This window comes from Ictalurus furcatus, chromosome 9 (assembly GCF_023375685.1).
Source record: "Ictalurus furcatus strain D&B chromosome 9, Billie_1.0, whole genome shotgun sequence".
NCBI classification, from domain to species: Eukaryota; Metazoa; Chordata; class Actinopteri; order Siluriformes; family Ictaluridae; genus Ictalurus; species Ictalurus furcatus.
In genome coordinates this window covers 9,922,688-9,937,334 of record NC_071263.1, presented here as the reverse complement: position 1 = coordinate 9,937,334, position 14,647 = coordinate 9,922,688, and the positions used below count along the sequence as shown (strand labels likewise).

The following is a 14,647-nucleotide window of genomic DNA, read 5'->3' as shown; positions in this document are numbered from 1 at the left end:
ACTCCCTGCAACCCTGTGTAGGATAAGCAGTATGGAAAATGGATGAAGGATGGACAACTCTGAATTCAGTCCTTACTAATGTCTTGATTGTGTATATGACAAAAACAAATCTGTGATTTTTACATCAAATTTTGCCCAACTTATTAGAATTACTTGAATGCTTTAAGTTGTGTACTACAGTTGCAGACAAAATTATTCAACCTCCATTTCATCAGGTTTATTGTCAAAATTTACAGACTTTCAGCTGTTTGCAATGAACAAATCAAACAAAAGCAATTGAAATAGTTCAACACAATGAATACTTCAAGTGGTTTCCCCAAATTCAACTGAAAATGAAACTTATAATGACTTCTCCAGTTTAAAAATTTTTCAACTCCCTCCCGACAGCAAAAATATGCAAAAAAAATTTTGACAATAAACCTGATTTACAATGGTGGTTGTGTCATGGTCTCCCCTTTAGACAGCGCTGCAGCCTGCAGCAGGCTCGGAGAGCCGGAGTGCGCGCGTGTGCACGAGCCAGGTGCGCGAGTGCTCAGAGAGCACACGCCCTGATGACACTCTGATGACTGTGACAGTGTTTACTGTGGACACATGCGTTTGTTTTGTTTTGTTTCTGTTCTGTCCCCTCCCTGTTTTGTCATTGGTTGTTGTTTGAGGGTGGGTCTACATTGGTTTCAGCCATCAGCACTTAATGCTGATTATGTTTGTGATATATACCCGTCGCCTCCCAGTACACGGCACGGAGTATAATAGTACATAGTTACCTCGATAGTTCAATTGTTTAGTTTAAACGTAGATTAGTTTCCACTATTCCACGCTGTTGTTTCCCACCTCTCGTTTCCCTGTTCATGTTTCATGTTTTGACCTCGTTTGTAGTGACCTTGATTTTGATTCCTGCCCAGCCCAGTTTATGCCTGTTTGCCGATCAACCTGACCCATTGCTGGTTTTCGACTACGCCTCTGTTTCACGTTTTGGATTTGTCTGCCTGCCTCCTTTAATGAAATGTCTTTACCTGCACTTGCTTCCACCTCAGTTACCAATCCATGAGAGAATACTCTGCCTAACATGGATGCAGCAGGAAGACGGGGGAGATGTCACATTACGCAAACCATCCCCGCCTTGGATTCGATCTAGTTTCCGTAAGAGACTTTCATGGATCTCCCAGATCCATTTGATGGGATTTTTGGCTACCCGGACTATTTTCTGGTTGACTGCCAGCCATATTTCTCGAGCCTAACGGACACCAAACCCAGCGAGAGGCAATGGATAAGGTTCATGGTGTCCCGGATTTTTGGCCCAACCCGCCAGTGGGCGCAGCGTTTAGCAGCCATAGGATCCAGGAGACTGGAGAAAAGTATTCAGTTTATGGAACTATTTTTGAAGGAGTTTGGGGATCCAGGGCAGAGCTACAACCTGGATCAACTGTTGAGGAGGGTCAATGTGACGAACAAGGCTAAACTATCATTCCACATCTATTATGAGGGGATTGACAGGGCAGCCTCCACAGCTTCAGGTTCCGGCCAACATGGTGGAGGTTCCACCGAGATGCATGACTGAGGGCTGCTGGAAAGAGACTCAGCTACAATGTCCTACATGCAAGAAACTAGTTCTCCAGGAAGCATTTTTCTGCTCAAAGGAATGCTTCAAGAGTAGCTGGCATAAGCACAAACTACTACACATGAAAGCCCCTGCAGAACTACAGCCAGAAGTCAACGTGGTGACCTCAGCGCTCCAGCTTGAGACCCACGAGGAGGTCTCACCTGCTGAGCTTCAGCCAGAGGTCAACGTGGTGACCTCAGACCCAGAGTTTCAGCCTGAGATCCATGAGGAGGTCCAGAGCTCCAGAGCTCCAGCATAAAGTCAAGTTCCTGCTAGAGGTCAACGAGGCAAGTCATGTACATGACCGAAGTCGAAGAGACGACCTTTCAAGCTAAGTTCCTGTTCAAGGTCGAAGAGGTGACCTTTCAAGTCAAGTTCCTGTCCCAGGTCGAAGAGACGGTCAACCCAAGCTCTGCTCATACCAAGTTCCTGTCCCAGGTCGAAGAGACGGCCAACCCAAGCTCTGCTCACACCAAGTTCCTGTCCCAGGTCCAAGCCGACGTCAGGACCAACCAGGTTCTGCTCATGCCTGAAGCTGATGTCACGAACAACCAAGTCCTGATCACACCGGAGTCTGCTGATACGGACAACCAGTTTCTGCTCATGCTTGAAACCGACGTCACGACCAACCAAGTTATGCTCACGCCAGAGTCTGTTGACACGACCAACCAAGTTTTCCTCATGCCTGAGACTGACGACATAACCAACCAAGTTCAGGCTGCAAAGTCGATGAAGAACGACACTCAGACTCTCTGCGTGACTGAGGATGCCATTCAGCCACCCTGTTCTACTGAGGAGGTTTCTCCACCTCTCGTTGCAGCCAAAAATTCCGTTTTGCTTCCCTACGCTGCTGTGGAAGCCACTACACCAAGATTTGCTGATGACATCACTCTGCTTTCCTGCTCCGCTGAGGAGGTCGCTCTTCTTTCCTGCTTCATTGAGGACGTCGCTCTGTTTTCCTGCTCTGCTGAGGACGTCGCTCTGCTTTCCCATTCCGCTGAGGACATCGTTCTGCTTTCCTGTTCTGCTGAGGACGCAGCTCTGCTTTCTTGCATCCGCTGAGGAAGCCACTCAGTCTCCTGGTTCACCTGGGGACATTTTGCCCAGGGGGCCAGGACCACCAATGGAGGAGCACCCTTGGGGGGGTTATGTCACGATCTCCCCTTTAGACAGCGCTGCAACCTGCAGCGGGCTCGGAGAGCCGGAGTCTGCGCGCGTGCACGAGCCAGGTGCGAAGTGCTCAGAGAGCGCACACTCTGATGACTGTGACAGTGTTTACTGTGGATACGTGCGTCTGTTCTGTCTCCTCCCCGTTTTGTCATTGGTTGTTGTTCGAGGGTGGGTCTACATTGGTTTCAGCTGTCAGCACTTAACGCTGATTATGTTTGTGATATATACCCCTCGCCTCCCAGTACACGGAGCGGAGTATTATAGTAGATAGTTACCGCGATAGTTAGATTGTTTAGTTTAAACGTAGATGTTGTTTTCCGCCTCGCGTTTCCCTGTTCACGATTCATGTTTTGTGCTTTGACCTTGTTTCTAGTGACCTCGATTTCGATTCCTGCCCAGCCCAGTTTATGCCTGTTTGCCGATCGCCCGACCCATTGCCTCTGTTTCACGTTTTGGATTTGTCTGCCTGCCTCCTTTAATAAAACATCTTTACCTGTACTTGCTTCCGCCTCAATTACTGATCCGTGACAGGTTGAATAACTTTGATTGCAACTGTATATTAATTCATGTAAATATGCATCTAAAACCCAAAGTGCATATTTTACTTACTTTACTGGGTTAAATGTACTATTATTTTGCAAGTGCTCAGAAAACTAGAAAGGAAAAAAAGCAGAATATGTCATGTTAAATTGAACCGATTGCATACTAAAGTTGGGGCATGGTATTTGAACTCGATTTGCATGTTTTCACAGAACTTTAAATTGATTTAATTTTGAGCATTATGGATGGGTTGTTTTTGTATTTCTTTTTATGCCAGCTTTAAGGTCTAGGACGCATGTAATATGAAATGTTTTGAAAGATTAAGAGTTTTGGTCAAGTTTTCTTGTTTCTTTGTCTTACTCAGTCAGGTGTAGGTGATTATTATATTAATGATTTTGGGTTTTGCCAGTTCATTCTTTATGAAGGCTGATGTGACTGCATTTACTCATTGGAGTGATACTTCTGATTGGAATCATTAAAGGTGTTAGTGACCATCAAGTACTAATGATAATGTTTAGATGATGTTTTTTTTAATTATTATTTTTTTTTTATATAGGGTTGAGGTTTATGAAGTTCATTTAACTCATTGTTGAATAAAATGTACTTAATAAAATAAGAAAGTTGCCAGTTAAACCTACTTACATTTTTTAAGGAGAATAATCCTTGCTGTGTAAACCTTACACAATCTGTAAAATTTACTACTCTTATTTACTAAGATTTTTTTTTTATTGTGTGGAAATTGTTACCACACTTTTCTTGAGTAAATTTTACTCCAATGTTTTTTTCAGTGATATGGAAATGTGTTCTGAAAGTAAAGAACTCAGTAGCTTTGGTCAGTGCTGCCACCAGATGGGTAGGAATGTGATCTACATCAAATGAAAGTCAGTTCAAACTATTTGTACTAGTGGAGACCTACTGTAGTAAAGACTAGTGGTTATGAGGTACCCATTGCTGAAATCTTCAGCAATACTACCACCTAATGTTCAGAATAAGCTAACAAAAACCTCAGTCACTCGTGTTATATGGAAGGTACCAATTGTTACCGAATAAAAAAAATAAACAAAATACTTGGGATTTAGACTGTGATTATATATATATATATATATATATATATATATATATATATATATATATATATATATATATATATATATATATATATATATAATATATATATGTGTGTGTGTGTGTGTGTGTATTCACATTACATGATACGTTGGTAATCACTTTAGACTAATACACATTCCTTCATGATAGTATTCAGTCATGAGCATTTGACAGTGTTTTGTTATAAGACATTACAAGTTCAGTGTTCTTGTTGTTTTATTATTATTAAAGCAATCCTTTCAATACATCTCTGTTAGCATCCTCTACATGTCTTTTTTATATTTACGACACCTCAGTTAATACTCCCTACGTTACTTTAGAGCATCAACTTCATTAAGTAAAATAAGAAAGGGTAGAGGGGTGCACAGTGGTATCTACAATAAAATGTAATACATTCTGAGGCAACTGATTAGCTTGATTAGTTTTTGGTCAGCCTCAATAGCCTTTGAATGTCAGGTTCGATGTTAATGGTCTCGAAGTTTTTGCTGTATCTCTTGAAGGGCTCGCCCTCTGGGCCAATCAGGAACTTCTCAAAATTCCATGAGATATCAGTTCTGCTGATGGGACTCCACACTAAGAACTTGGGGTCCTGAATAAGAGAGACTGGATCATCATCGGGGTACGGAAGTTTGTCTTTCAGGTATGCGAAGACGGGATGTGTGCTAGCCCCATTCACATCGCACTTCTCAAAAATGGTGAACAAAGGCTCAAACCCTCCACCTGGTCGTACGTGCTTCAAGGAGTTCAGGATCTCTCCATTTCTGCAGTTTTCCTGGAGAAAGATAAGATATAATCACACAAAATCTCCCTTGTAAGTATACCATGCTTCTGCAATGCTTGTACTTTGTTGAATTTTTGTCCAGTAAAGCTCCTTCATACACACTCAGAAATAAAGATAACACCTGTACTGTATTTTCCTTGTCGCTTGGGTGGTACTATCAAAAGTAAATCTTTTGCACCTTTATCTATCCCACCTTTATCTGGGAAAGTACACATGATGTACCTTTAATAAGCTTTTAGACCAATGTTTACAGGCATAGCAGTGGTCTTTTAAAGGCATAAAGATGCATATTAAAAGGTACAAAAGATGTCGCCTTGGTGGTACCACATCAGCGACGAGACAAAGAACCGTTTGGTAACTTTATTTCTGAGATTGTATGTAGAGATTTTTCATTAATGACTTTTAGCAGCACTCTACATTGGCATCAGTAGTATTAGCACAATGTTTGTCATGATGTAAAGCACTAAGCATTTGCATTCTTGAAACATTTGGTTCCATCAATAATTGCACACATCAGATCCAATCAAACAAAACAGGTTTCCTTGCTTCACTAGTGCTCGAGTGTACTCGAGTTGGGTTAAAACCAAATTCTGCATCATGCTAGTTCTCCAGGTACAAATGTGGTCTTTGGTTTAAAGGAAAATCCTAAAGCCAAATACATCACACTGGTTTCATCTTGGGTATCTTTGGTTATCTAAACTGAGATGTCCAGCAAGACTAATCCAACACATCAAAAGCAATTCTGAATACATAGTGAATTGCTTGTCCCACTAACCTGGTAGCCAAACTGATTGCAGGGGAAGGCCAGGACCACCAGCCGGTGCGGGTACCTGCTCTGGAGCTGGTTGAGCTGGCTGTAGTCCCGGGTGGTGGTGCCTCATAGCGATGCAACATTCTCGATAAGTACCACTCGTCCTCGGTAGACATTAAAATCGATAGAGTCCCCTTCCAGCGTAGTGGCACGCAGGTCATAAAACATCTTGGCTATGAAGGTCATGATCCGTGTTTGGTGTCCTCCTAATGTGTGTCTGCTTCCTTCTGGCATGCAAGTCATGCCGGTTGCCTGGATTCAGCTATAAAGCTTGGGTGTCAAATGACTTGGAGGGAAGTTGATATGCAAGTGATACATAATACATGTATGTGGTGAAAAGACAGAGGTAGGCCATCTCAGGTTTGTTTGTCTGGCTTTTTAAATGCCATGCCAGCTTCTATGGCTATTTCCATGGCGAGAAATGCGTAAGGAACTCTATATAAGGTTTTTAAAACCTATTTGTCCTAAAATCTTTAAAATTGTGTTAAGTTTGATTTTATTAAAAATTTCTTCCAGAGTGTTGACTGAATAAAAAAGGTTTCTCACAGGGTTAAGACCAGTACAGTCTAATAAAGCATGTTTCAAGGATAATGGATTCTGGTAGAAGGTACATGTTGGTGAGTCTTCTCCTAATATTAAAAACTTGTGCGTCATCCTGGAGTGACCTATTCGACAGCGGGTGTAGTCGATCTGGTCCCAGCGATTTGACAACGTTTCTTTTGCCAACAATAGAGCTGATTTTCCATCTCAGGTTTTAATCTATAAATCTGCACCAGTTTTTTATACACATTCAAACAGTCTATGGAATAAGTTATTTTTTTTAAAAAAACAACAACAGCAAAAAAACAAAAACATTCTGGTCTGGGAGATATTTCCCACAAACAAGAGGGTAGGATGGTATAAAATATACAGGGAATTAACTACAACTCAACAAGCCATTAATGGCACACTCTAGACAGACATTATCAGTTGTTCTAGTGATTTCCTAAACAGCAGTTATCTGTTTCCCATGTGGAAAACGGAAGTTATACAGTTTTCTACGCAGCACATTGTATTAAACTCTCAGTGGCTTTAGAGACTGAATCTACTTCTGAGCCATTAAACATTCAGCAAGTCATTGCCTACATTCTCACGTCATTAAAAATGGATAACCGTTCAATCTAATCCCTTTCAGTGGAGCTTGGCCCAAATTCTGATTCTGTTACGCAGAATCTGTAATTCAATGGCACTCCTAATCTGCCAGAGAGCTAAGCTTCCTAAAACATATGAAAAGTCCAGTCTTGTCTAATACGTGTTTGACAATAAACAGGTCAGCGTGGCCTGAGGTAAGGTTAATAAAAAGGTGTTTTTACTAGTGTTAATAAGAGTGGTCAGTCATTATAATCATAATACACATTTATTTTAGAGAGAACTAGTATTTCATACATGGATCTAGATCATATACAAATCTTTACAACTTATTTCTACGATAAACAGTTCTATAGTAGTCATACAGATTTGACAGCAAGTATATATATATATAACATTACAATAATAATGGTATCAAATTCTAAATGTATGTTTTAATTATTTTAATACCAAAACCAAATCTCTCCCTCTCTGTTTCAGAAGTAAGCAATGAGGTCAGCACACACCCATTATCCAATTCTGTGGTTAGTATGGGTTGGATGGAGCCCTTTCTCCTGCCCGGATTACGGTCAATTCAATGGAATAGTGGTCAAATGCATCACAAGTCCTTGATGTACCTTACAGCTCTGCCCGTGATTATGTCACATGCTAAATGGCAAAATAAGGTCAGAGCAGCAATTTGATGCATATTTGATGAACAATTGTTTGCCGTGATGAACAAATAAATGATTCATAGACAACACCCCCTAGTGAGACAACCAATGGTGCATTCCCCAAATGTTTACTGTTCATTCTTACATCTAGGATCAAGCAATGAGACAAAGCATCTATTAATACATGTGTAGTAATGAGGAAATGTTTCAAAAATACTTTACAAAGGACATTGTTGAAGTGGTATTCATAACTGGCTTACTGACATCGGTAGCAGCTGATAAATATGCTTTAACACTTCGCTAACACGAGCAGGTGGAATACTCATGCTCCTGCTCTGTTTCAGTAGTGCTGAGATCATCCTTGTTGGATAACAGCACACTATCCAACTCCATCCTGTTTGCTTCCAGCACCAGCTCAGTCATCCGAGTGAATGCCTGAGAAGCACAACGAGTAACACAAACCCCAAGTTAATCCAATTACAGTGGAACCATAATAATATTGACACATCTCTGATCCAACAAGCATTTTACAAGATTAGACATCAAAACAACCAAGCAACTCACCTCAGTGATGTTGTAGTTAGTAAAGGCGCTTGTCTCCAAGAAATCCATACCATAAGACTTAGCAAGCTTATTGAAAGAAAGCAGTGTGTTACATTACACATAATCTTTTTCACTACAAGGCAAACAGAATTCCATCCTTCCAAACAAAATGCATTTGCCTTCCATTAACACAAGTGTCAAACCTGACTACCCAAATAAAAATTGCTCTTTCGCACTCATTATTAACAGTGCAGAAGGAGAAAGATCATTTATCAATTTCATAAAGCAAAAGCACTTTTTACCACAATGCCTGCAAATAATATTGATATTATATTACTATTATTCATTCATTCATTCACCTTAAGAAAGCCACTTTATCCTGGTCAAGGTCGCAGTTGAAACGGAGCCTGACACAGGGCCAGTGGATGGGACGCCACACACACATTGACACACCAGTATACACCTAGGGTCAATTTGGCATAGCCAGTAACTGACAGCCATCCATCCTTCCATTTTCCATACTGCTTATCCTATCCCAGGGAACTCAGGGCACAAGGCAGGGGACACCCAGGATGGGGTTACAGTCTGTCTCAGTGCACACACTCACACACCTATTCGCACACTACGGACAATTTGGAAATGCCAATCAATTTATAACGTGTGTCTTTGCTTTGGACTGGGGAGAGGAAACTGGACTACCTGGAGGAAGCCCCCGAGGCACAGGGGTAACATGCAGGCTCCGCTCACATAGTCCCCCCCCCCTTGAGGAAATTCACAAGGACACATGCGAAACTCTGCACAGACAGTAACCTGAGTTCAGGATTGAATCGGAGACCCTGGAGTTGTGTCGGAGTGAATTTTATTCCGAATGTACCAGCCAGGTAACAGTTCAAAAACCTGTTCTTGGTCTTATGGATTGGAGAACAAAATGCAACTGGTACCTTTTTCCCCTGCTCCATGGTCACTTGTCTTCGATGCTCCTCATCATGTTTGTTCCCAACGAGAATCTTCTGCACTATGCATGGTGCGTACTAGAGTTAAAAAAAATAAATAAATAATAAAAAAAAATTTTACAAATATGTGAAGCTGGCATTGACTGTTAGGTCAGATATACAACCTGTTAGAACAACACAATTTGACATTGCACTGGAGAACCGATTATGAGTGCTTGGGAAGTTTAAGAGGGAAAAAAGCCTCCTCACCTCATCAACGTCACTAATCCACTTCATTATGTGTTGGAAAGAGGGGGAGCTGGTAATGTCGTATACAAGGAAAATTCCCTGGGAGAAGAAAAGGAAACACTTGTGTGTCCAAAGAGCTCAAACTTTGAAACCTCAGTAATCTAGGCTACATTTAGCTCCAGGTCTCCAACTGTAACATGTTCAGTGATACTAGTTATTGTAATGAAAAGGGTCAGAGCCACAGGCTAGCACATAACACACCGTACCTGTGCTCGTCTGTAATATTGCTTTGTAATAGTTTGGTACCTCTCCTGTCCAGCTGTGTCCCTGTAGAAGACAGATATGTGAGCAAAGCTAATCTTCAATGACTGAAATTGCGGACTTTGTATAATCTAAAAATACCTATACATTGGGGGAAATAAGTATTGGACACCAACATTTTTTTCAGTAAATATATTTCCAATGAGGCTATTCACATGAACTTTTCACCAGACATCAGTATTAACTCAAGAAATACAGAAATACAAAGTATAATTCACAACATTAAAGTCCATAAATGATGTTATGTGTAATAAAGAGGAATGACACAGGAAAAAAGTATTGAACACGCTAACTGAAATGTATTTAATACTTAGTGGAGAAGTCTTTGTTTGTAATGACCGCTTCAAGACACTTCCTGTATGAAGAAATTAATCGGCCGCAGTATTCAGGTGTGGTTTTGGCCCATTCTTCTAAACATATTGTCTTTAAATCTTGTTCAATTGGGTTGAAGTCAGGTGATTGACTGGGCCATTCTAACACCTTGAATTTTTTTCTCTGAAACCAATTGAGAGTTTCCTTTACTGTATGCTTTGGATTGTTGTCCTGCTGGAAGGTCCAACCACGTCTCATCTTCATCATCCTGGTGGATGGTAGCAGATTCTTCTCAAGAATCTCCCAGTAAAGCCCCACACCATGATGCTTCCACCTCCAAACTTCACTGTTGCTATAGTGTTTTAAGGTTGATGTGCAGTGTCATTTCTTCTCCAAACATGGTGTGTAGTATGACAGACAAAAGTTCAATTTTGCTCTCATCTGACCAGACTACACTTTCCCAGTATTTCATAGGCTTGTCCAAATGAGTTGTAGCAAACTTTAAACGAGCTTTGACATGCCTTTTCTTTAGCTACGGAGTTTTGCGGGGTGAGTGTGAGCAGTGGAGAGCATTGCCTATTGTTTTCTCTGTGAAGATGGTACCTGCTGCCTTCAAGTGTTTCTGGAGCTCTTTCCGAGTGGTCCTTGGCTCTTGGGCTACTCTTCTGACTATTCTTCTGACTCCCTGATCAGAAATCTTACGAGGTGCTCCTGTCCGTGGCCGGTTGATGACTGAGTGATGTTGCTTCCAATTACAGATAATGTCCCCAGTGGTGTTTTCTGGAAGATTCAGAAGTTTGGAAATAGGTCTGTATCCAATTCAATCAATATGTTTTGCAACAATAAGGTTCCGAAGGTCTTGGGAGAGCTCTTTGCTTTTATCCACCAAGAGATGTTTCTTGTGTGACACCTTGGTAACAAAAAGCCTTTTTACAGACCATCAATTTACTAACCTAGCTGATATTAATTAGCACAGACAGGGGGTATAATTACTTAAGCCTTACCTTGGAGAACTGCTTTTACTTAGCGCGTTCAATACTTTTTTCCTACATCATTCCACTTTATTACACATAACTTTATTTATGGACTTTAATGTTGTGAATTCTTTATATTTGTGGATTTCTTGAGTTAATACAGATGTCTAGTGAAAATTTTATGTGAATAGCCTCATTGGAAATATATTTACTGAAAAAAATGTTGGCGTGTCCAATACTTATTTCCCCCACTGTATATCCAGATTATACACTACGAGTATGACATCAATCATCTCACCCACCATATCTGCATTCTCGCTTTGATTCCATTGACGTCTATTGTCTTCATTTTGAAATCCACCCCTGAAGAAAGATACAGGATACATTTATATGCCAGGATTAAACAATTAAAACCCTGCCCAAAAAAGTAGTTTGCTTGTTTGTTTTTACTTCATACAAGGAATTGTGTAGAATACTATTGAAAAAGTGGACAACATTTTGTTATTTGAACATATGGCATATGACTGGCAAATTTTCAGTTCTCTAGCAAGGAAACATAGAAGAGGCTTATTATTATTATAATAATAATGATAATTATTTCAGATTCTCAGTATATTGTCAAGAATTTGGGTGAGATTTTTACCTCTAAATACATATGTGCACTGTGATCCTCAACTTCCCCCATCAGGAAGATTTACCTTCCTGAAGAATTAAGTTCCATCTCTGCTTTTCCAGTTAATCAAGTAGACTGGTTATCTGGAGCCATGGCCATAACTAGATAGTCTCACTGAAATCTGGACCTCTGTAGTTTTGGTTTGTTTGTTTTTTTTTAACCTCCAAAGTAGCCTATGTCCAGTTGTCAAATTCAATATGAAAACAGCAATGTCCTGGTAATGTAGTGGCAGAATGTAACTATGCACTGAAATGTACATTACAAGACAATCACTGGTGTTAATTGGTTCTCAACTGGAGAGATACAAGAGAGAAAAGAAGGCCGAGCACATGCCCAGAGTTGGAGAGAGTGATATTACTGTAAACCAAAATCCATCCGTCCATTTTCTATATCGCTTATCCTACTGGGTTGCGGGGAACCTGGAGTCTATTCCAGGGAGCATCGGGCACAAGGCGGGGTACACTCTGGACAGTGTGTCAATCCATTGCAGGGTACAATCACCTTCACACACCCATTCATACACTACAGACACTTTGGACATGTCAATCAGCCTACCATAGATGTCTTTGGACTGGGGGAGGAAACTGGAGTACTCGGGGGAAACCCCCGCAGCACTGGGAGAACATTCAAACTCTGCACACACAGTGCAGCGGCGGGAATCAAACCCCCAACCTAGGAGGTGTGAGGCAAAGGTGCTAACCCCTAAACCACCATGTGCCCATAAACCTAAATATTTAACTCAATAAAATAAAACAGTCTAACATTTTAAAGTCAGAGCAGTTTATGGAAGAATTGATGTATAACATAACAGACATTATAAATTACCAATTGATGTACACATTCAGCCTTGTGGTACACTAGAAGGTGTTCCAAACTGTATGTGGAAAACCTGACCATCACACCCATATGTAGACATTCATCTAAACTGGTGGCACAAAGTTGGAAGCACAAAGTTGGAAGCACAGAATTTTCTAATGTCTTTGTATGCTGTAGCTTTAAGATTTTCCTTCAGTGGAACCAAAGGGCCTTGTGCACAAAGCCAAGTCCATAAAGACATGATTTGGTTGATGTGGAGGAACTCGAACCCTGAACCGCAAACTCAACCCCAGTGAACACCTTTCGGATGAACTGGAGCACTGACTCCGCCCAAGGCCTCCTTTCCCAACATCAATGCCTGACCTCACTAATGCTCTTGAATGAGCACAAATCCCCACAAACATGTTCCAAAATACAGCGGAAAGCCTTCGCAGAAGAGTGGAGGCTGTTGTAACAGCAAAGGGGGACCAACTCTGTGTTAATGCATATGGTTTTGGAATGGGATGGTCAACCAGGCATTTATGAACGTCATTGTCAGGTGTCGATATACTTTGAAGTGGGTCATATTACCGCAGCGTGGACCTCATTAAAAATTTAATCCTATATATTCCTTGTCTGGAACAGGAAGGTAGACCAGTAACAGGATTGGTTGACATTTCACCATTTCTACTGGTTTGGAGTTGTATCAAGTTGCAAATCTAATCGCTTTAACATTGCTGACGATTCAAAGTTGCTCAATCCTTATCTGGAACAAATCGAGCAGATTAAACCAACTGGAAAAAAAAATATCCATCTTAATCTGACCAACTACCAGCTGCCAAAACATAGGCTGAGCTGCTCAAAACAGTAGACCATTTTTGCTTTTTTCTATTAATTAACCAACCAGACCATTAAACACTTTGCTGCTGTGTTATTGTCTTCCCAAAAAAGTCTACTTAAGTAGCTGTGTTTCACTGTTTCCTTTCTAGCAGTACTTGAGCATCTTGACAGCTGGTCAGATCCAGCATGGAAGATCAGCACTCATTTCATACTTCGAATATGCCAGTTGTTTTACCCCAACACGACCAGTAGGGGCCACTGGAGGGCCAAATGATTTGAACTTTTCTGGGCGTCTAAACTGCTTTTATTCGACCTGGAACAGTTCGGCTTAATGTGCGAGTTCACAAACACGAGTTATTTACATCAATTTCATATTAGTTTACACTCTAATAATAATGTCAGGTAACAATGATTAAGTTAGCCAACATTTACCCTGTGTATCAATACTCCAATGCTTACCAATAGTGGAAATGTGTGGCGAAAGAAACTCGTTATCCGTGAGCCGGCACAACAAACATGTTTTCCCCACACCGGAGTCTCCTAAAAGAAGAAGCCTGAAAAGGACGTCGTATTGCTTCGCCATGGCGTGGAGCAAGTTCCTAACAAAGTGCTCGTCGATATTTAAAAAAAAAAAGTCTCAAGTGTCGTATTCTGACATATTTCCTGTAATTAAGCGAAGCCTCACTCCTACAAATATCCGAGAGGAAGGAAAAGCGCCTCTCCTCTTTTCACTCGTTTTCTCTCCTCAGCCTCAGAGCAGCCATGAGCCGTCTGCCCTAGTGTCCTCAGTACTTTCATACTTTTATTCATATCATCACCTTTTATTCATTCCTTTTTCACGGCCAAACCCATGTCATAATCTTGCTACATCCAGATAAAGCTATCAATCTGGTCAAATAGCCTTCAGTTTAAAACGAATAGATGCGTTGGAAAAGATAAGCTATGCTAAATTATGTAAACATTTGAAGTATAGTCTTCAATAGGCATTACTGATATATAGATAAGGACATGGTTAGTTTTCCTTTTTTTTTCCTGGTAATTTTTTTGCTGAAAAACAACAACAATAAAAAACCCAATAGAATTTGTAATGGTTATAATGGGACTAGTATTGGTTTTAATGGAAAGTCTAATGGTCCCTAGTGGGTCTCTACTGAATTTGTTGCCTTCTGTTGGAAGCATGTTATGTCTAGTGGATCCCACTAAGGACCAATAACAGTA

General features: G+C 40.8%; 2 protein-coding genes across 2 annotated transcripts; both read right to left on the bottom strand.

Annotated features, from left to right (window-relative positions):
• Nucleotides 1-4,835: 4,835 nt before the first annotated feature.
• Nucleotides 4,836-6,223, bottom strand: gpx2 (glutathione peroxidase 2). The gene is made up of 2 exons (XM_053632461.1): nucleotides 5,974-6,223; nucleotides 4,836-5,189 (listed from the first exon to the last, which is right to left on the bottom strand). Exons 1-2 carry the CDS (start codon nucleotides 6,193-6,195, stop codon nucleotides 4,836-4,838), a joined length of 576 nt encoding a protein of 191 aa, XP_053488436.1. The 5' UTR covers nucleotides 6,196-6,223.
• A 1,383-nt stretch (nucleotides 6,224-7,606) lies between these two features.
• On the bottom strand, nucleotides 7,607-14,227 carry LOC128612357 (ras-related protein Rab-15-like). The gene is made up of 7 exons (XM_053632460.1): nucleotides 13,889-14,227; nucleotides 11,424-11,484; nucleotides 9,781-9,841; nucleotides 9,536-9,613; nucleotides 9,275-9,364; nucleotides 8,355-8,420; nucleotides 7,607-8,225 (listed from the first exon to the last, which is right to left on the bottom strand). The coding sequence occupies exons 1-7, from the start codon at nucleotides 14,010-14,012 to the stop codon at nucleotides 8,091-8,093; spliced, it is 615 nt and encodes a 204-aa protein (XP_053488435.1). The 5' UTR covers nucleotides 14,013-14,227; the 3' UTR covers nucleotides 7,607-8,090.
• Between the last annotated feature and the right edge of the window lie 420 nt (nucleotides 14,228-14,647).

Coding starts and splice junctions, on each gene's coding strand:
- LOC128612357 (XM_053632460.1), bottom strand. CDS start 14,012: ATGGCGAAGCAATACGACGTCCTTTTCAGGCTTCTTCTTTTAGGAGAC. Junction 9,842..11,423: donor AAAGCGAGAATGCAGATATG/GTGGGTGAGATG, acceptor TGTCTTCTACAG/GGACACAGCTGGACAGGAGA. Junction 9,614..9,780: donor AATATTACAGACGAGCACAG/GTACGGTGTGTT, acceptor TTCTTCTCCCAG/GGAATTTTCCTTGTATACGA.